Raw genomic sequence first — 22,791 nt, forward strand, 5'->3', positions numbered from 1 at the left:
CCTCATATTCCAGATGACCAACCCCAAAGGAGCATCATCCCTGGAATTACCCTGCCAAGCTTTGTATGAAAGATCAGAAGGCACAGCCTCAGAATAGAAGTTTATTCCTTTAGAACGGAGATGAGGAATTCTAAAGTCAATGGAGTACAGGCTTAGTCTGCATAACCTCCCCTGACAGAGGAATCCCTGCAAAACCAGGAGTCAGTCTGGGGAACTACTGGGAGTAAATTGTCCCTGAGTGGACATGAAAAGGATGTTTCCTATAGTTGCTGAGTCCAGGACCAGGGGGCACAGCCTCAGAATAGAGGGATATCTATTTAGATCAGAGGTGAGGAAGCATTTCTTTAGCCAGAAGGTGGTGAATCTGTGGAATTCATTGCCAGAGACTGGTGTGGAGGCCAAATCATTGGCCTATTTCTGCTCATATGCCTTATGGTCTTATGGCACAATATTGCAGTGCCATTCCCACAGAGTTCTGCATCATTTCAGTGAAACGTCTTCACTCTGGCAGTCAGATTGTACTTCCATTAAGTCCAGCAGACTGTATTCCTTTGTTTGTGGTACCTGCCTGTTAATTCTCAGTGATCTGTCCCTAGGTCCTTGTAAAGCACCCAGCACTTTGCGATGTTAAGCCATGTAACTCTGAATTCTTGTTTGCCACAGTGAAATTTAAATCACCACAACTTTGTTTCAAAATTCATTTTGATAATTTTTTTATGACCTAAGCCCAGAGTATAGATCAGTGTGACTGTTGCAGGTTAGTGCGGAACAGTGCAGCCGCGGCCAGGTGGCGCTGGAACCTTTGCTGTTGGTCATGCCTGTCCTTGACTTCAGTGAGAATGTGATAAGTAAGCTTGCTAATGATACAAAGACCGCTTGTGGATGGTAAGGAATGGTCTCTAAAGACACAGAAGGGTCTCTCACTATAGGATGTGGTAGCCCTACGAAGAGTGCAGAAGGATGTTACCTGGAATGAAGCATTTTAGTTACTGAGAGAGATTGGGTAGTCTGAGATTTTAGAGTGACCTTATGCAGGTTTATAAAATTATGAGAGTGATACATAATCTGATTTTTTTTCCCCCAAGGGGACAGCATCTAGTTAAAGTGAGAGGGGAGAGACTTTCAGAGTGTTGGGTCTTTGGAACAAGCTGCCAGAGGAAGTGGTAGAGTCAGGAACAATCACAGCATTTGGATAGGTACAGAGCAGTAGAGGCACATGGAATAGAGGCCAAACACAGTAATGTGGGATAAGAGTAGATACTCTCGGTCAGCATAGACGGGTTGGGCCGAAGGGCCTCTTTTCATGCTTTCAAAAGAAAAGAATGAGCTTTAAAAAAAATCCTTTGCTGCTTAAAGTGCCTTTCCAAGCGAGTTTTTAAAAACAAATACTGAAGAAAAGAAAATTCCATGTAAACTTGTCAAGGTTCAAGATTGCTTAATGTCATTGACAGAACACAAGTGTAAATTATTACTCCCGATCAAAAAAAAAGATAAAAGGAGCAATAATAAAAAGAAATGCATGATATATAAATACATAAGATAGCTTATATACATGGACTGTATGTCCATAAAGTGAGACCAGACACAGGAGAGTCTGTACATAAGGTGACTGAAGGAAATGATAAAGTTGTGGTGGATGGGGGTGTGGAGGGGTGAGTTAGTGGGTGGAGGTGTTGATCAGCATTGCTGCTTGGGGAAAGTAACAGAGGAGAGAGGAACATTTGTACAATTTTTACAAAAAGTGATCAATCAAGTTCTCAGCAGAAGAGGAAGAAAATCGCAGCCTTTCTGTTGATTTCGTATTTCTTGTCAACCCAATTTACAAACGCCAAGAAGTGAATGTGTAGCCGCATGTGTGGAGGAACACCACGCATCAGAGCTGCTGTAAGCTAAGTAAATAATGCTCACTCAAATTAATTCTAAATAAAGCAAAATAATCTAAATGCCTGAAAGAAAGGGAATTTCTGGCTGTATTCCAATTAATCCAAATACCTTGAAATGCTTCACTAATTGAAAATTAGGTGCTTTTCCTCAAATGTCAATGGGAAAATTTAAAGATTGATTTTCAAAGATTCAAACTTGTTTTTTTTTCATAGTTGTACCATGAAACTCAAATCAGAATACAATTTGTCCCAATGCTTTATTTTGCAATTTAATTGAAACCATTGAATCTGCAACACCGGTTCACATCTTCACCAAGCAGATGTGAATGGCGGCAACATTAAACAGCTAACAGGGAGGAGGAGTGAATAAGGGAACCCTGCAGTATTGTGTAGATCTGGTCTCCCTACGATGGTGTGATAGGGGTATTTAAAATGGAGAGGCACAGTTACTCTGTTTCCCAAGAGAGTGAGGTCTAAAACTAGAGGCCATAGGTTTAAAGTGAGAGATGGTTTAAAGCGGACCCAGGTGTAAATGTTTCTCACAGTGTAGTTGGACTGAGATACTTGGGAGCAGTGGAGACAGGAACAACATTTAAGAAGCAGTTGGACAGATAGTGAATGAGCAGAACAGAGGGACATGGAATTAACACAGACAGGGATGATGGAGAGGGAATTGGAGTTATACGCACAGGGATGATGGAGAGGGAAGTGAAATTAATGCGCACAGGGTGATGGTGAGGGAATGGAATTAATACACACAGGGATGATGGAGAGGGAAGTGAAATTAATATGCTCAGGGATGATGGAGAGGGAAGTGAAATTAATACGCACAGGGTGATGGAGAGAGAATTGGAATTAATAAGGACAGCGATGATGGCGAGGGAAGTGGAATTAATACAGACAGGGATAATAGGGAATGGAATTAATACACACAGGGATGATGGAGAGGGAATTAGAATTAATACAGACAGAGATGATGGAGAGGGAATTGGAATTAATACAGACAGGGATGATGGAGAGAGAACTGGAATTAATACAGACAGGGATAATAAAGAGGGAAGTGGAATTAATACACACAGGGATGATGGAGAAGGTATTGGAATTTATACAGGGATGATGGAGAGGGAATTGGAATTAATACAGACAGGGTGATGGTGAGGGAATGGAATTAATACGGACAGGGATGATGGAGAGGGAATTGGAATTAATGCACACAGGGATGATGGAGAGGGAATTGGAATTAATATGCACAGGGATGATGGAGAGGGAATTGGAATTAATACGGACAGGGATGATGGAGAGGGAATTGGAATTAATACAGACAGGGATGATGGAGAGGGAATTGGAATTAATACGTACAGGGATGATGGAGAGGGAATTGGAATTAATACGGACAGGGATGATGGAGAGGGAATTGGAATTAATAAGGACAGCGATGACGGAGAGGGAATTGGAATTAATACAGCGATGATGGAGAGGTAAGTGGAATTAATACACACAGTGATGATGGAGAGGGAATTGGAATTAATACAGGGATGATGGCGAGGGAATTGGAATTAATACAGGCAAGGATAATAAACAGGGAAGTGGAATTAATAAGGACAGGGATGATGGAGAGGGAATTGGAATTAATATACACAGGGATGATGGAGAGGGAATTGGAATTAATACACACAGTGATGATGGAGAAGGAATTGGAATTAATACAGGGATGATGGCGAGGGAATTGGAATTAATACAGGCAAGGATAATAAACAGGGAAGTGGAATTAATACGGACAGGGATGATGGAGAGGGAATTGGAATTAATATACACAGGGATGATGGAGAGGGAATTGGAATTAATATACACAGGGATGATGGAGAGAGAAGTGAAATTAATACGCACAGGGATGATGGAGAGGTAAGTGGAATTAATACACACGGATGATGGAGAGGGAATTGGAATTAATATACACAGGGATGATGGAGAGAGAAGTGAAATTAATACGCACAGGGATGATGGAGAGGTAAGTGGAATTAATACACACAGGGATGATGGAGAGGGAATTGGAATTAGAATTAATATACACAGGGATGATGGAGGTAAGTGGAATTAATACGGACAGGGTGATGGAGAGGGAATTGGAATTAATAAGGACAGCGATGACGGAGAGGGAATTGGAATTAATACAGGGATGATGGAGAGGTAAGTGAAATTAATACACAGGGATGATGGAGGGGAATTAGGATTAATACACACAGGTATGGTTTTCGGCATATGCCTGTTCTTTATGCTGCTCAGCTCTCACGTGACCAGAACATACTTGTGATGGAGGTAGTACGGCATAGCTTCACCACGTTGGTTCTTGGCGGTGGAAATGGGAGAGATTACACATGAGATCCACACTTAAGTTCTGGAGAGTGCATAATAATCTAATGGAAACAGTGGTCAGTGTAGGCGATTCGGAACTGAGTGGCGAAGGAATTTCTTTGCCCAGTGGGTGGTGAATTGTTGCAAGATGGTTGATGAGTGTTATGAAGACAGAATTGGATGGAGAGCATATGAAGGGGTGTGGGGTCAGTGCAGGAAATTAACCCATGGCCTTTTCGAACAGTGGTCAGACACAGGCTGATGGGTCTATGGGTGGGGAGTTCTTCGTGGCTGGTGAGGGACTGGGATGTGATGAGAGATGTGCACATCTGTAGCTATATGAGAAAAGCCCTCAAATGCTGTGTCCAGTGCTTCTAGGTTATGTGTCATTTGCTGGTTTTCCAACATTTCACGGGGGTTTCTGCGTGTTTACTCTGTGATGCTTTTCCACTTAAATATTGTTTCTTTTCTCCTTTGCAGTACATGCTGTTGAGAGTAAGTGACTAATTCTGAATTCTGTTCACTTCTGTAAACCTTTCATCGCTCTTCACTCTGTGTGCTCATTTGCTGGAATGCCTGTGGTATACTCTCGCTGAACCTTTTTGCTTGCTCTATTCCCTTTTCATGCTGTATGTTATAACCACCATGGATGTGTCCAGTGTGATGGAAACTGAGTGGATACCAGTGCAATCTGTTTCACAGTTCCATAGACCAGGGAGATGCCTGCAGCTGATTCTACCTTCGTTATCTGGGGGAGATTAACTAGGCACTGTGCAATGCTAGGTACAGTGTTAGTGTCTACAGTCTACTCTAAAACACCTTAAATATTACTACTGTGAATATAATTTCGTTCATGATAAACACTTTTATCTTATACTGAGCAACAACCCTGGGAGAGTTTTATGACTGCAGGTCCAGGGTCCAGGGCTATTAACCTGTAACAGGTATACTGTATATCCCTCTGGGAATTGGTGTGGCTCGGTACCAGTGGGGACAGATCTTAGAGATGTTGCCACACAATATGAAGGCACTTTTATCGAGACCCATCTGTACCACTGGACCATCCAGCCAGCGTATGATGAGCCATCACCTTCCTTCTCTGCCGCAGATGTCTGGGGGTTTTACTCCAGGATGAAGGATCTCAGTAATTTCCACCCTTAGACAAGGTTGTCTCCCAGAATCCCCACCCTACAGCTGCACGTCTGACCAGTTTACACTAATAAACTGCTCAATATAACTGAAGTAAACTTGCATAATTGGAACTGGAGTATTCATGGAGGGACAGCACAGGGAGGGGGACGGGACAGTACAGGAGGGTTATGGGACAATACAGGGACGGGGACTGGACAGTACGGGGAGGGGGACAGGACGGGACAGTACCGGGGGGGTGGGTACAGGACAGGACAGTACAGGGACAGGGATAAATTTCTGTGGAATATGGCAGGCTGAGGGAGACCTGACAAAGGTTTATAAAAGTATGGGAGATGTAGATATGGTAGATAGTCTTCTTCCCAGAGAGAAAATGTCAGACACTAGAAGGCATCCAGGGGAGAGTTTCAAGATGATTTGAGGTAAGTTGTTTTGAACAGAGTAGTAAATACCAGGAACACATTTCTGAGTGGCAATCGTTTGAGGCATTTCCAGGCAGAGAATGGAGGGGCATGGGTCATTTGCAGGTAGGTGGGATTGGTGTAATTTAGCATCATGGTGGAAGTCACGATGGGCTGAATGGCCTGTTACAGCAGTGGCGGTGTGATTGATGTTCAGATATTATACCCAATATCGCCGCCAGTTTATTCACAGCCTTTCAGACGTGAAACCTGCTGTGCAGCAGCAGAGCAAATTCATAAAATGACTATACATTACAAAATGATTCGTGCAAACCAGACTGCTTGTTGGAGTCAAGCACGTGGCATGGCAGACCCAATTCTCCTGTGCGAGAGACCGATGTGGGGCCCTTGACCACATTGAGTACTCAGTGTACGCTGGGTACGAGGGTGTGGATCAGTGAGTCTGCTCACATCATCGCCTGGTGCTTGCCCTCTCACCGCTGTCTCTGCATGCAAAGTGAAACTAACAAACACTAATTGATGTGAAGCAAATGGCCGCGTGTCTGCAGAATTAACTGGCTTCTTTTCATACAGTAAATGTATAGCTTCAGTTCAAGTTGCAGAATAACAATGCAATAATGGACCACCTTGTCCCCAAGGTCACTGGGCAACAGGACAGTATAATTTGGTGATGTCTGTCAATAATCCATAATTAAATAATCAAACAATGGGTTGTAACAATAACCAGGTGTTTATTAGATTGTTAAGGGGCCAGTAATATTGTTTTGAGCACGGAGGCAGGTTCTTCAACTCACCCTGCCATCCAGTACCTGTCTGTACCCATCCCATCACCCAGCACGCAGCCCGTAGTCCTATATATCCTGCTCACCTAAATATTTAAATGTTGTGGCAGTCTCTGCAAATTCTGCTTCTAATCCAATGTTTTTCTTCCCCTTTTCTCTCCCAGTTCATGACCTGCAAACATTTGGACTGGACAATGTAGGTAAAATTCAGAGCTCCCATCTCCGTGTGGGTTTTTGTTAAATCGCGTTTTAAGTGTAGACGCTTAGAATGTTCCTGCATTAGTGCAGTAACTTGTCAGTGATGAGCAGTGAGGTCTGAGCGTCTGTACTGAACAGCAGGAATTGATGTGAATCTGGCGTCCTGCTGCCTTTCTGAGAATGAATTAACACTGCCTGATCTTCAACCTCAGCACTGTCCTCAAGTTGCTCTTCATATCCGTCTATTTGTTTGGAACAATCTTAACAACAGTCTCCACATTCTCTCTGGAGCAGAGAATTCCAGAGGTTCACCAGTTGGATGAAGACATTTCTCCTCTGCTCTGTGCCACCTTCGCAGGTGTAGCACTTGCCTTGCTGGTCACACTTCAGTTGGCTGTGAGTGTCCAACACTCTCAGATGCCATTTTACAATGCGACCTAGTTCCATTTTGTTCACCTCACATTATCTTCCACCTGCCTTATCCTCGGCCTGTCAACAACCCAAATCCTCTTCACAAGCTACCAGGAAACAGGCAAAGTTCCTTAGTCAGATCATGGACATAGAGCTGAGCTGTGGGCACTAATCCCTGGGTGCTGCCCCAGTCACGGCCTGACAACCTGATTGATTATCACTCCACCTGCCTTGTATTTGTTCACCAAGCAACCTATCAGACAATCCAAATCCACTGGTTAAACTAGTTAGATCTGAAACTGCTCAATCCTGTCACCTGACGAAACTTGACTGTAGACAACCAGCCAATCCTGAGACAAAACAAGGCCAAAGGAAGAGAGATCAGGGAGCTGTGTAACACTGGAACTCAAGCTTGTTCACTCTACTGGGAGACCTGCGGGAGCCTCCCATTGTGGAATGTTGTGAGTAATGTTGCCTGTACTTTCTCCTCCAGATAAACATGACCCACTACATCAAGCACCTCTCCTTCGGCAGTGATTACCCAGGAATAGTCAATCCGCTCGATGGAAGCAATGTAACTGCATACCAAGGTGAGTAGGATGGTGGCAGACTGCAGGTTTCAGGCCAAGGCCAGACTCTGAGCACAAGAAGATTAATCAGAGCAGGAAGTGGGCATAACAGCAACCTGTTGCGATTGGGATATGTCTCTGATGAGCTCTCTTCCATCCCACACTCTGCAGATGTTGTGGAAGATCCACCAGGCTTTTGGTCAGACTGTTATTTTGCCCCTGGGCCCTTCCAGGCACTGGAACCTTTCTCACTCTTCAAACCACTAATTTATACTTTAATCTCTCCATACTTCCTAATAACTGCCTTGCACCCTGTCTACAATTACTCCTGGAGCTGCATGAATGGACACTCTGCCAGACTACAATGGCAGAAAGGTGTGCTTTTTTTAAAAATGTAATAACCTTCCCAAATTGTTCTGCCAACTTCAGATAGTGTCCAGTCCTGGCCTGTTGCTGTTTACTGGCCCATTCCTTCACACCACCTGCTGAATTCCACAGGTAATGTATACCGGTTGCACAACCCTCAAACATTCCCGTGTAGAGCAACACACAGAGTGCTGGAGAGACTCAGCAGGTCAGGCAGCATCTATGGAGGGGAATCAACTTAACGTTTCAGGCCGAGAGCCTTCATCGGATGTGGAATGGGGGAAGAAGCCAGAATAAGGAGGTCAAGCTGGTAGGTGATAGGTGAAATGATGGGCACATACTCCCCATGTAGTAACAGGTTTCCCTATCAATAGATGCCATTGAAAAAGGTGTGTACTCCACTGGACCTGAGACTGTCACCCGGATAGTTAAATGTTCAGTGTCACACCCCACCCCCAATCAGACACACTTTCACAATCATATTTTATTCTGCATTATTGATACAGCTGAATCTCTGGCAGGAAATGCCACTGCATGACCCTCTCAAGTTCAGAAAGATCTGTCAGCATCGGATTCCCATTCCAATAGCCATGAAGGTTCCAAATGTGCCTCCGCTCTGCATCATGGTCTTCCCAACTCCACCCAGCAGCTCACGGCCCCTCAGTCCCAGCCTGAAAGCCAAGCAAAAGTGCATTTGTACACAATGTGATAGTGTATTTAATATTCAGTTGTACCATAGTGAGGCCGTTCAGTCCATCAGATTTACGCATGTCAAATCCCATGACCTACTCACCCTCAACACCCAGTTCACCTCCCAGCTGCTTAACTCTGGGATGAGAGAGGAAACCCACGCAGTAATGGGGAGACAAGTCAGGGTGTGTGACAGCAGTGGGGTGGGAGTCTCTGGGAGACACTTTTTGCAGCTGCTGCCAGTTGCTCACATCTGGTATCGTAGAGCTGGTGTATCTGTGGAACGGAGCTTGAGAACCACTCCAGGACGTTCACCTGCTCCACCGAGGGGATGACCGCCTGTCTTGTACCCACATCCACCTTCACTGGCAGCACTTTCCAGATACAAAGCCTTCCTTTTTCTCTCTGAATTTTGGGACACCCCTCCATTACCCGGACTGGGACATAGGAGCCCTCTGTCCTGGGCCAGTCATTCAAGTTGTCCCAGCTGTAGCCCAACTTCAAAGATCCTTCCTCTCCCAGGGATGAGGTCTTTGAAGCTTTGATTGCCTTTTCTGTAGCTCTGGGTTTTTATGGAATGGGATTGCTAGCCCCATGCCTAATCCCCTTCCTTTTGCAGCCGGGCTTGGGACTGTCCATCCGGAGTTTTGGACACCCCACCATGGGGAAAGGATTCTGACCACCTACCTGATCTCTGCCTGAAAATGGCATCAAAATAGACAAGTTGTCTGACACGACTAGGTGTCCGGAGATTTCAAGGGAGATGCAGCATCAAGCTCAGAGGGTAACAGAACCTACCCACTACACCCAGTTATTGATCCCTATTACAATTGGTAATCAGGTGCTTTTTGAATTCTGGGTAAGCCAGCTTTGGGCCAAGAGACCGTTGTAAAGTTTTCCTGTGACCAATGGTCGGTCTTTTTCCCTGGGTAGAGGAATCTATATTGAGAGGGCATACGTTTAAGGTGAAAACAGAAAGATTTAAAGGAGATCTGAGGGCATCTTTTTCCACACAGAGTTAGTGTATGCAGTGAGCTACCAGACGGTACAATTACGATGTTTAAAAGCATTTGGGCAGCTACATGGATTTGAATGGTTTAGGGATATGTACCAAACGGGACCACCTTAGGTAGACAACTTGGTTGGCATGGCCTTTATTCATGCAGTATCACTCAGACTCTATGTTTTAATGTTTAATTCAACTGTAGTTGCTGTCATCAGCAAACACCAGGCTTTTCTCTGAGGCTGTGGAAGGAGGCATACCCTGCCTACACAGAGGGTGAGTGTTGCAGAGTGATCACTGCACTTCTCTGAACGATGACTGACCTGTGGTTGTTAAGTTGTTGTCTGACTATTGGCATCAATGTCACAGAGCTGCGGCTGAGATTTTAAGCTCACAAGAGCTGGGTTGTCTGCCTTTGGGTCTCACCCATTCAAAAAAAACGAGTGCAGAGGACCCCGAATTTCTGTGGGGACACCAGGGATATGGTCTATAGATTGCAAAACCTGTTTGTAGTTTGAAACGGTGATCTACTGACCTGAGGCAGGAGAAGGTGCCGAACAGTGCTCCAGCAGCCATGCCAACGGCACAGCCCATCATGAATCCCATCTTCACCCTGTCAAAGCAGCTAGGTTGTGACTGCCCGTACGGTCCCACTGTGACTGGCATCTAGGAGAGGGCAGCAAGGTCTCTGAGCATCATACATCAATCCCAGCAGAGGCTCCCTCAGTACTAGCCACTGACCTACTCCCAGAGGGGGACAGAAATAACGAAGCTGGGTAAACTCGAGTTCTCCTGCGGCTCTCCGCTGACGGTGACCAGTCTCCGCCCACCTCACCGGGCAGCGGCTTCAATCCTCGATAACCAGGTCACTGACCCATCAACCACAGAGCTGGGATGCGTATGGAAATATACAACTGGTATCGACCTGAAACAGGCAGTAGCGTTCCCAGTGAGAATCCATACCCCTCAACCCTCCCCAATCCCCTCCCTTCCTCCCCACACTGGAAGTGTACAACTAGTATCAACCTGAAACAGGCAGCAATGCTCCCAGTGAGAATCCACCCTGCCTCAACCCCCCCGACCGACTCTGCGGCCTGCCTAATGATCGGGCCCCGTCTCCCGGTCCGACCATGTCCCATTCTCCGACTGCCTGGTTCGAAGCCCAGGTGCCACTTCTCCGATACTGTTTCGCTCCTTGGCGCTGCCTACCCCACTCACCCCGACTTTGTTCTCTCTCCTCCAATATCAGACCGCCATCTTAGTCTAGACAGGAAGTAGTGACATTTGACCCGAGCGTCATCGTGTCACATGGCGGGGGAAGCGAGAATGTTCCCGATCACGTGATAAGGTTTCCGGCGATCGGTAGTTATGCCGGGCGATGTGCTGAATCACGTGATCCATTCCTTAGCTATCGAAATAACCTTGAAGTCTATCGGAAAACAGTGAAGCGAACGAGATAGTAAAGGGAGAGGGGGTGCGGTGTAAACTGGAAAGGGCCAGTGAGTAGTCATGGAAACAGGCCTTTGGGCCCACTACGTCTACACCCACCGTCATTGAATAGGTGTCCAGCTACCTGTAAAATATTATTCCGGTTGATTCTCTGGCAGCTCTTTGGATAAAAATGTATTAATGTTATTTTTATTTATTGTTTGGATTATGTATAATTTGGGTTAAGGTTTCATGAGGCTGGGGATTTCCATGGCATTTGTACCCTGGGTACAGATGCTCATGAACTTGCACCTCCCCCCTCACCTTAAACCTATGCCCTCTCGTTCAGGACAACCTAGTCTGACTATAACCGTCTACTTTAATAACCCTCTATCATGTCACCTCTCAGCCTCCTTCACTCCAGGAAAACCAATCCTGGCCTATCCAGTCTCTATACAACTCAAGCCCACAGCCTAGGAAATATGTTTGTAAATGGGGACACTGGACTCTGCAAATACTGGGGTATTCTGACATTTCTGAGAATGCTTTCTGTACCTTGTGTTAGTTTAGTCACATCCTTCCTGTAGTCTGGTAACCAGAACTGTGCACAGTGTTCCAGGTGTGATTCATCTTTGTCTTGTACAATCTTGTTAGAGGGACGCTTGCCACGTGTGTTTCCATCCTCAGGACACTGCTTATTTGTATCCCAGCTAAAGAAACGGAACAAGACTTGCACAAATATTGAACATGCAGACTATGAGGGAAATTATTTGGATTTTTAAAAGATATTTGATAAGGTGTCATAGAAAAGGCTAAGGGATTCATGGTGAAGGAATTGGAAATAGAACTAAATGAATAAACGTGAGTACTTCAGGATTTGTGTTGTTCACTACCAATGATGGGTAAGGAGACCACGTATAACATACCCACATCAGCTGACCAACAGCAGATTGTTGGGGAGGACACAGACACTACAACGGATCTAGACAACTGCAGTGGGTGGGATAAAGGTGGTTGGGTGGGTTATAGCGTGAGGAACATTGTTTAAATAGAGAGGAGTCACTAAACAGAGGTCTGGTTGTTGTGAGAAACACATCTGCCTTCAGGCATGGGACAGGCTGAAGAGGACAAATTGAATGTTGGTCTCTACCGCAAAGGAATTATCTTCTTCAAGAGCGAAGGTTCGTTTTTGGGATGAATAGATTGAACACATTCCACCATCCAGTGAGTAGAAATAATGAACCATCAGGTCTCAATAGGGCAAAGGATCCTTCACCCAGCCACTTCATTACCCTGTCTCTGTCTCTTTCAGCATCCATGATGTTCCAGTACTTTGTGAAGATCGTTCCCACGATTTATGTCAAGTTGGACGGTGAGGTGAGCTGGAGCAGATTCATGTGGTACAAGGCCCTGGTTCTCCCAGTGTGACCCTCCCTCAGTACCACCCCTTCCAGTGTGACCCTCCCTCGGTACCGCCCATCCCACAGTGTGACCCTCCCTCGGTACCGCCCGTCCCACAGTGTGAACCCTGCCTCAGTACCCCCCCTCCCATAGTGTAAACCCTCCCTCGGTACCGCCCGTCGCACGCTGTGACCCTCCCTCGGTACCGCCTCTCCCCCGGTGTGACCCTCCCTTGGTACCTCCCCTGGTGTGTCCCTCCCTCGGTACCGGCCCTCCCACGCTGTGACTCTCCCCTCGGTACCACCCTCTCCCACAGTACGGTATTCCTTGGTCATCTTTGGTGCTGAGGTCCGACTTCAGGATGCTGATATTCCCGTTGTGTAGTTTATAAAACCACAAGACATAGGAGCAGAATTAGGCCATTCAGCCCATCGAGTGTGTTCTGCCATTCAATCATGGTTGACATTGCCTTCTCTACCCCATTCTCCTGCCAACTCCTGGTAAACTTTGCCATAACTAATTAATGAACATTGTTGGAATGGGAGCCCTGGTCACACTGCTGGGATTGATGTGATGAGTAGGGGTTTGTGACGAAGGTGACCAAGGGATGATGCAAAGGGAGTGGATGTGTGCCTGAATGGTCAGGGTGTCAGGTATCATATGCTGGGCTGTGGGAGGGTGCACAGGGGTCTCGGTGGGGGGCCTGTGGGAGGGTGCATGGGGGTCTTGGTGAGTGGGCTGTGGGACAGTGCACGGGGGTCTCGGTGAGTGGGCTGTGGGAGGGTGCACAGGGGTCTCGGTGGGTGGGCTGTGGGAGGGTGCACGGGGGTCTCGGGTGGGCTTTGGGAGGGTGCACGGGGGTCTCAGTGGGTGGGCTGTGGGAGGGTGCACGGGGGTCTCGGTGGGTGGGCTGTGCTGGAGTTGATACATTTCACTCTGTATGTGACGAATGAATTGCAGTCTGGACGAGGACCACTTACACTCTGATGTGGGCATTCCTCTTCCCTGACTGACAACGGAGAGGGTAATCCGTTTAAACGTGAGGGTGTAGTTATCCGCAGAGCACAGTGTTCTGATTCCTGCCATACTCCACTGGTCTCACACTTCCTTTTTTTAAAAAATTTTATTTTTATTTGGATAAGGAATTCACAAATATCATGTACTTTTTTCGCACATATAACCTTTTCCATTTTTTTATATGTATAAAACTACAATTATTTATACATTCTTAAGTACACATTGAGATGATATAAAAGGAAATTAGACACTTAAATAGATAATTATGTACTGTGGTAATTCTAATCTATTAGGCTAAGTAATGGTATTAGTTGTTAAGAAAAATGGTAATAATAGTTTCCATATAACTCTTCTGGACCATTTCCACTGGTCCAAAATGTTGTATATAAGCCTATGTAACAACCATTGTAGGTGTTTACATCCTAATTTGTTCATGCTTGCTCCTGCCCGCAGACATAATTATCCAATCCCTATGTACTTATTTACTTAATTTTTTCATTTTTCATCCCTTTCCCAAATCTTTCCCTTTACTTGTGTTAATTCTCTATTTTCCAAAAGAAAACAACAAAAAAAAAGACACTTAGACTAGGGGTGCTTACGTTAGCAATATTACTGTGTTGATGAGAACAGCAGTATAAATCATTAGGAGAGTCATCTAAAGTCTGCTCGCATTGGGGTTATATATTCAATCCATTTATTCCAGATTTGATAAAATTTTTCTTTTTGAATTCTCAGAGAGTAAGTCAACTTTTCCATTTTAAATATTTCCAAGATAATTTCATGCCAATCTTCTAATGTAGGTGGTATTGGATTTAGCCACTTTCTAGTGATTGATTTCTTACTTGCCGCTAAGAGGGCCTGCAGCAACTTTATATCTTCCTTCTGTTCAAGAAACAATACATGCCCCAAATAGAGCGTCTCAAAGTTCAGAGGTATCTGGGACCTAAGTACCTTAACTAATGTTCTATGAATACCTTCCCAATATAGACTTAATTTAGGGCAATCCCAGAAAATATGAAAATGATTTGCCTCCTTGGAGCCACACCTTCTCCAACACTTCACGTTTGTATATTTTTCCTGATATGGGGTCTTGAAGTATCTTATAATGTTTTTCCAACAATGTTCTCTCCAAGTCAAAGAATTAGTCGAGGACCATTGAAAGCTGCAGATTTTCCCCCAAGCCTCCTCTGAAAGTACCAACCCCGCTTCTTTCTTCCACTTCTCTTTAATATACAGTGTATTTACATTTTTAGCATGGGAGAGTGCATTATATACTCGAGAAACTGATTTACTAAGTATTGAACTGCAATCCGAATTCAGAATCTTGAAAAATTCTAATTCTACTGTTGATAGGTCTGTATATCTACAACTCTGTTAACATAGTTTCGTACTTGAAGGTACCTAAAAAAGTCATTATGTTCTAGGCCATGTTTGTCCTGCAGGATTTGGAAACTTTGTAATACTCTTTTATCTATAAATGAAAGGTAGGTTGTAAGACCTTTCTTTATCCATAGCTCAAATTTTTTATCTCCTCTGTTGGGAAGGAATTCGGTATCATATGTACACCATCTAAAGAGTTTTAACATGTTATTAATTCCACATGAATTAACCACCTTCTGCCATACTTTAAATGTAAGATTTATCCAACTGTTTTTAAATTTTTCCAACTGGGCCATCAGTCCTTTATCAGCTATTGAGGCCTGTAGAGGAAAACTGTCAACTAATCCAAATTCTATTTCCTTCCATCTAGCCTTATATTCCCAATTACACCAATATAACAGAGGGGTTATCTGTGAGGCATAAAAATAATTTCTCAGGCAAGGAAGAACCATACCTCCTCCTTCCTTCCCTAACTGTAAGGTGTTATATCGAATTCTAGGTTTCTTTCCTTGCCAAATGAAGCGGGAAATCCACTTGTCCCATTCCTTGAATTGATTATCATCCACCTCCACCGGTAAAGTACGGAAAAGATACGATAACCAAGGAAGAATATTCATTTTTATAGTATTTATCCTTGAATTTAAACTTAAAAAGGGGATAAGATTCCATCTATGCATATCTGCTTTTATCTCTGAGATTAATGGCCCATAGTTTACCTGTGACAGTGTTGAAAGATCCTTCGGCAGGGTTATTCCTAAATATTTTAATGATTTAGCTTCCCACTTAAGATCGTATGTATCCTGCAATTTTTTGGATGGTGTATAATTTAGGGACATAACCTGTGTTTTCTTTACATTTATTTTATAACCTGATATTTTCCCAAAGTCATCCAACAGTGTAAACAATCCTATAAATGATATTTCTGGTTCACTCAGATAGACCAAAACATCATCTGCGAATAACGCCACTTTCTGTTCAATCCCTGCCACCTTGATACCTTTTACGATTTCGCTCTGTCTTATTACTTGGGCAAGCGGTTCAATATATAGCGCAAAAAGGAGAGGAGAAATTGGGCATCCCTGTCTAGTGCCTCTCTCTAAGATGAAGGAGTCAGAGAGGTCCCCATTTATCTTAATTCGGGCTGTAGGGCTGTCATATAGAGTCTGAATTACTTTAATAAACTTTTCTTGAAAGCCGAATCTTCCTAACACTCTGTATAGGAATGCCTAACTAACCGAATCAAAAGCTTTCTCAGCGTCCAATCCTACTACCATTGTCTCTGTCTCGTTCTTATTAACCTGTTGTCCTGTGTTTGTCTTTGTTGAATAAATCCAGTCTGGTCTAAGTGGATTAGGCCAGGTAAAAGCTTTTCCAATCTGCGCGCTAATATAGATGTAAATAGTTTGTAATCTAAATTAAGAACACTAATTGGCCGATAATTGCCACATTCTAGTTCATCTTTACCCTCTTTAGGAATAACTGAAATAATCGCTTCTCTCCAGGAAGGTGGAGTTTCTCCTCTTTGCAAGATCCAATTAAAGGTGTTAAGTAGTAATGGGGCTAACTGTGTCTTCAGGGACTTGTACCACTCTGAGGTAAACCCATCAGAACCCGGGGACTTTCCAGCCTTTAACCTAGAGATGGCCACGTTCAGTTCTTTGACAGTTACTGGTTCTAATAAACTTTCATTTTGTAAATCTGTAAGTTTAGGTAGATCTAAAAAATTCAATACACTGTCTATATAGGGCTCATTGGAGGCCCGGGGTTGGGAGTACAGCTCTGGATAATATGTTTCAAAACTCTCTTGAATTTTCCCTATTGTACTCTCCACAAACTTTGTCTTTGGATTCTTTATTTTATGAATTGTATTGTCTGCTTGTTGTTTTCGTAATTTATATGCTAATAATCTAGCTGATTTACCTCCTACTTCATAATTCTTTTGTCTCAGGTAAAGAAAATTTCTTTGAGTTTCCAACATATAAATATCGTCAATTTCACTTTGCAATTTCCTAATTTCCTGTTTTCGATTTGAATTACTTTTGTTGCTATCTACAACTTGAAGTTGTTTCAATTTTCCTTGAAGGTCTGCTAATTTTTGTGCATTGATTTTTTTCATGTGAGTGCTAATGGAAATAATTTTCCCTCTCAGTGCAGCTTTCAATGTATCCCATAAGATCACCGGTGATGTTTCTCCCGTGTCATTAAGGGCTAGATATTCTTTGATTTCTCTCCTTAATCTCTCCATTACTTTCGGGTTATTGAGTATATGTGAGTTTAGCCTCCATAGTGTTTTCCTCATTTTCCTTTCCAGGATTAGAGACATAGAGACTGGGCTATGATCCGACAGATCAATTGTTGCAATATTACAGTCTTTTATCCTGAGTCTATCTGTATTAAAGATAAAGAAATAGTCTATCCTTGAATAGGCTGAATGAGAGAAAGAGTAATGTGTATAATCTTTACTAGTAGGGTGTAATTCCCTTCAGACATCTATAATTCCCAACTCCTCCATCAATGAATTCATTTTCCGAGTCAGAGGTTTATTCTGAGTAACTATTCTTGAAGAATCTAATACAGGATTTAATCTAATATTAAAATCCCCTCCACAAATTACTACCCCTTGAGAACTGACCATTAGGTCAAAAATGTGTCTATAAAATGACCATTCACAACCTGGAGGAGCATAAACATTCAGCAATGTTATTTCTGTACCTTCTATTCTTCCTGTGATTTTTACAAACCGTCCTTCTTTGTCTTTAGTCTCTGAAATATGTTCATAATTAAGAGTACTTGATATTAAAGTAGCTACCCCTCTTTTGTGACTCAATTTATATGATGAATAAAATACATGCTTAAAGCCCATTCTTTTTAATTTTCCATGTTCAGATTGGCTCATATGTGTTTCCTGGAGGAAAGTTATTTGTGCCCTCTCTTTTTTCAATTTAGACTTAATCTTATTTCTTTTAATTGGATTCAAAACCCCATTAACATTATACGAAATTATTTTTACCAATTCAGTTTGCATTTTTCTCTAGTAGAAAAAAAACACTCTCCTTTTCTAACCAAACAGTAAGCAATCCCTTCTCAACAGTAAACCAAGACATATAACCACACCCTAGGCATTTTTGAATGTGTAACATTTGAAAATTTTTCCCGACTTCCCACAGTGAGGCCTGAGCACCGACCCGCCTCAGTTCAGAAGGATAACCTCTATCTTCACCCTGTGTTAGAGGGCCCTCAGCAGTTTGAATAATCATAGAGAATTTTCTCCTATTTATGTCCCGACCAAATTGCTATCATTCAAGTTATTCCGCCTAGTTTATTTTCAGTTACCAGTTTTCATTTTACCTTTAAGTCCTATTTACTCTTTTCAGTCATTTCTCTTAATTAATCTGTATTCTCTGTACATTCGCGTCTGAATATTTGCAGCTTTTCCTTGTAGTTTGACACTCTGGTTTGAGTAGAGCGTCCTCGCCCCACTAACTGCCACGACTTCTGCCGAATCCTCTCCAGTAGCGACTCCGGTTGGGTGATAACTTTAATGGGTAGTCCCCGGTCCGCCAGGTCTGACGTTGCCTCCTCCACCGTAGCGTAAGTTTCTGTCCCTTCGTCGTAAGAGACTCTCAGCCGAGCTGGATACAGGGTCTGGAATCTGATGTTGTTTTCCTTCAGGACTCTCCGTGTTTCCGTATATCCCTTCCGTCTGGCAAGAATCCCCGGTGCGTAGTCGTGGTCTAAACTGATTTTACAGTTGCTCCACATGAAACCTTTCTTTTGCCATGCCCTTTTAAGCACCTCTTCCTTCGTTCTGTAACTGAGAAATCTGACCAGAATCGATCTGGGCTGGGCGCCTGCTGGAGGCTCTGGTGCCAACGCGCGGTGAGCTCTTTCTATCTGTAGGTCTTTTGCGGCCGGTATATCAAGGTTCTCTCTAAGCAGCTTCTCTATGAAGGGAATCATCAATCCGGGTTTACCTTCGGGAACTCCGTAAATCCTCACATTTTCCCTTCTTGAGCGGCCATCTTGATCTATTGGTTTCCACTGGAGCTGGTCTTGCAGCTTCAGCATTTCTGCTATCACTTCCTCGGCGTTTTGTAGCTTCTCTTCAATTCCAACAATCCTTGCTTCGGCTTCATCTATCCGCGAGTTAGTTTTTACTATTTCTCCTTTAATATCTTCCAGCTGTTTGCTGTTTTCTTGTCGGAACTCGCGAATCTCTCCAAGAATCAAAGACAGAGTCACCGATTCCCCCTCATTGTCTCCGTCCTGGCTTGCCGTGGGGGAGCTAGGCCCGTCGCCTTGCTGCGTCTCTTTATGTTTATCAGCCTTCGGAGCGGACTTTTTAATCTTGTTCTTAGACATCATCCTTGCCCCTTTTATTAATACAGTTATGCAATATTAAGTATTTGTCGAAATTTGATTTTGGGGCAGTTTACCTTCTTTTTTGTCGAGAGACCTTTTCCTTACGCCACCATTCCCTTGATGACCCGGAAGTCCCCCCGGTCTCACATTTCCAATGGGAAGAGCATCATTTCACCAACAGCTTCTGCATCCAACCACGTGGCCAAATCTGCATCCAGTTAGCCAGCTGCTCTTGCATCCAGGTTGTTGGACCTGCTGGAACAGCCCTGTCAAATGTTCTGGAACAGCCTTGTCAAATGTCGGACTAAAGTCCGTGCAGAGAACACCTACCACCCCGCCTTTAACCTCCTCCGAAAACTGTGGAATTAACGAGACAGGATTTACCACATGCAAAGACACAGGGACCATCTCTGATCAAAGTTCAGTGTAACTGTATTTTCAAATTATCATATTTAAAATATTTATTTATCAATATAATATATTTTCAGTCCTTGCCTTTCCAAATGTGCAGGAATGCTGTCCTTGAGACGTTCTCCAGTAATGTCCACGCTACTGACATAAAGCCCACTAGCCTATAGTTTCCTGACCCTATCTGCTGCCCTTGTAGATAATGGAACAAGATTAGTTCTCCAGTCATCTGGGACCTGGGTAGGAAGCGGTGCTGAAGTTGAGGACCAGCTGAGTGAACAACGGAGCAGAAGCAAGGGGCCAGATGGCCTGTTGCTAATGTTGTAATGTTGGAACCTCGTGCCGGGCCAAGTGAGGGCAGTAGGAGGCTTCATCCCCTGCAGAATGTCACCGTCACAGAGTTGTTGGTAATCTGAAGAGATTAAAGAAATAATTCAGGAGGGCTAAAAGAAGGCATGTGTTTGCCCTAGCAAACAAGGAGGAGAATCCCAGGATATTCTACAGATATATTAAGAGTAAAAGGATTTCAAGGGACAAAATTGGACCTCTGGAAGATCAGAATGGTAATCCATGCATGGAGCCAAAAGAGATGGGGGAAACCTTTCATGGAATTTTTGAATTAGTATTTCCTCAGGTTAATTAGTATTAGTAATACTGTGGAGGTGAGGCAAAGCAGCACCAAGGTCATGGACCCCATACGTGTTACAGAGGAGGAGACAAATTAGGGTGGATAAATCCCCAGGACCTGACAAGTTGTCCCTCAGACCCTATGGGAGGCCAGTGTAGAAATTGCAGGGATATTCAAATCATCCTCAGCAACACTTCAGGTATCAGAGGATTGGCGGATACCCAATGCTGTTTAAGAAAGGTTCTAAAAATAAACCAGGAAATTATAGGCCGGTGAGCCTGACATCAGTAGTGAGAAAGTTATTGGAAGTATTTTAAGGGACTGGATATATGAGTATTTGGATAGAAGTGGACAGATCGGGGATGATCATAATGGCTTCAGCATGGTACATCATGTCTAACCAATCTTGTAGAATTTTACAAGGAAATTGCCAGGAAAGTGGATAAAGCCAAGGCAGTGAGTGTTGTCTACATTTGGCATTTGACAAGGTCCCACATGCAAGGTTGGTCCAGAAGATTCAGTCATTCAGCATTCAAGACAAGATAGTATACTAGACATTGGCTTTGTGGGAGAAGCCAGAGAGTGTGAGTAGACGGTTGCCTCTCTGACTGGAGGCCTGTGACTAGTGGAATGCCACAGGGATTGGTGCTGGGTCCATTGCTGTTTGTCGTCAGTGATTAACTGGCTCCTGAATGGACAGACTTGAGTCTGCAACCCCTTCCTGGGCCACACTTCATCAAAAATCAAGCCAGTTTTTCGATGTATAAAGGACCGTGTTTGCAGTGCCGAGTCCATCATGTTTGAAAAGCTTACCGGACTCTACAAGCTCCAAGACCACTTTGCCGTGCTCCACTGATGCAGCCACAAGCTGGAGGAGTGGCTTGACGAAAAACAGTTAAAAGTGTGAAGAGAAAAACATCTGCCATACGAAGCAACACAACTGGATCTGCCAATTTGCATCAAGATTGGGGGTGTAGTGGACAGAGAGGAAGTTTGCAGAGCTTGCAACAGGATCTGGACCAGCTGGAAAAATGAACTGAAAGTGGCAGATGGACTTTAATGCAGACAAGTGCAAGGTAGATCTTCTGCAGTGAATGATAGGGATCTGAGGATACAGGTCCATAATTCATTGAAAGTGGCGTCACAGGTAAAGAAAGCTTTTGGCACATTGACCTTCGTAAATCAAGGTATCGAGTACAGGAGATGGGATGTTACATTGAAGTTCTAAAAGACATTGGTGAGGCTTCATTTGGAGTATTATGAACAGTTTTGGTCATCTACAGGAAAGATGTTAGTAAGGTTGAAAGAGTACAGGGAAAATTTACAAGGATGTTGCTGGGACTGGAGGACCTGAGTTATAAGGAAAGATTGAATAGCTTAGAGCTTTATTCCTTGGAGCGTAGGAGAATGAGGGGAGATTTGATAGCGGTATACAAATTATGAGGGGCATAGGTATCGTTAATGTAAGCAGGCTTTTTCTACTGAGGTTGGATGGGACTACAACCAGAGGTCATGGGTTAAGGGTGAAAGGTAAGTTTAAGGGCAACATGAGAGGAAACTTCTTTACTGGAGATCATGAGAGTGTGGAAGAGCTACCAGCACAAGTGGTACATGCAAGCTCGATTTCAGTGTTTGAGAGAAGTTTGGTTAGGTACATGGATGGTAGGGGTACAAAGGGCTGTGGTATGTTTGCAGGTTGATGGGAGTAGGCAGTTTAAATGGTTTAGCATGGACTAGATGGACTGAAGGGCCTGTTTCTGTGCTGTAGTGTTGGATGACTCTATTAGTTTTACTTGTAGAATTTACATCAAAACGTGCAGTGAAACACACAGAATGCTGGAGGAATTCAGCATGTCAGGCAGCATCTATGGAGAGGAATAATCAATGGACGTTTCAGGCCAAGACCTTTCATCAGTCCTGGCCATCTGAGTCCCTCCAGTGTTTGTGTGTTGCCCTGAGTTTTCAGCAGCTCCAGAATCTCTTGTGCATATGAAACCTACAGTGAAATACATTATCTGCTTCAACAGCCATCAGTTTGAGGATGTGCTGGGGGGCAGCTCACAAGGGTCACCATAGCACCATAGTATGCCCACAACTTATTCATCCATATGGAATGTGAGGAGGAGGAGAACATACAAACTCCTTACAGACAGACGTGGGAAGAAATAATAGTGGGGGCCAAGGAGATGGCAGATGAACTAAATGAGTATTTTGCATCAGTCTTCACTGTGGAAGACACGAGCAGTATACCAGATGTTGAAGGGTGTGAGAGAAGTGAAGTGAGCGCATTTACTATACAAGAGAAAAGGTGCTCAAAAAGCTGAAAGATGTAAGGGTACGTG

General features: G+C 43.8%; 2 protein-coding genes across 3 annotated transcripts in view; one reads left to right on the plus strand and one right to left on the minus strand.

Annotated features, from left to right (window-relative positions):
* ergic3 (ERGIC and golgi 3) overlaps positions 1-22,791 on the plus strand; it is a 43,168-nt gene that overhangs the window by 15,696 nt on the left and 4,681 nt on the right. Inside the window, exons 8-11 of one of the 2 annotated variants that reach the window (XM_072250591.1) lie at positions 4,716-4,730; positions 6,753-6,784; positions 7,691-7,787; positions 12,566-12,630. In XM_072250591.1, coding sequence (XP_072106692.1) covers positions 4,716-4,730; positions 6,753-6,784; positions 7,691-7,787; positions 12,566-12,630 — 209 coding nt within the window. The remainder of the gene's footprint in view (positions 1-4,715; positions 4,731-6,752; positions 6,785-7,690; positions 7,788-12,565; positions 12,631-22,791) is intronic. The other variant, XM_072250593.1, reaches the window with a different exon arrangement.
* On the minus strand, positions 8,602-11,152 carry romo1 (reactive oxygen species modulator 1). Its single transcript, XM_072250594.1, has 3 exons — positions 11,044-11,152; positions 10,361-10,491; positions 8,602-8,803 (listed from the first exon to the last, which is right to left on the minus strand). Exons 2-3 carry the CDS (start codon positions 10,489-10,491, stop codon positions 8,695-8,697), a joined length of 240 nt encoding a protein of 79 aa, XP_072106695.1. The 5' UTR covers positions 11,044-11,152; the 3' UTR covers positions 8,602-8,694.

The sequence above is a fragment of the Mobula birostris genome, unplaced genomic scaffold, assembly GCF_030028105.1.
Source record: "Mobula birostris isolate sMobBir1 unplaced genomic scaffold, sMobBir1.hap1 scaffold_421, whole genome shotgun sequence".
NCBI classification, from domain to species: Eukaryota; Metazoa; Chordata; class Chondrichthyes; order Myliobatiformes; family Myliobatidae; genus Mobula; species Mobula birostris.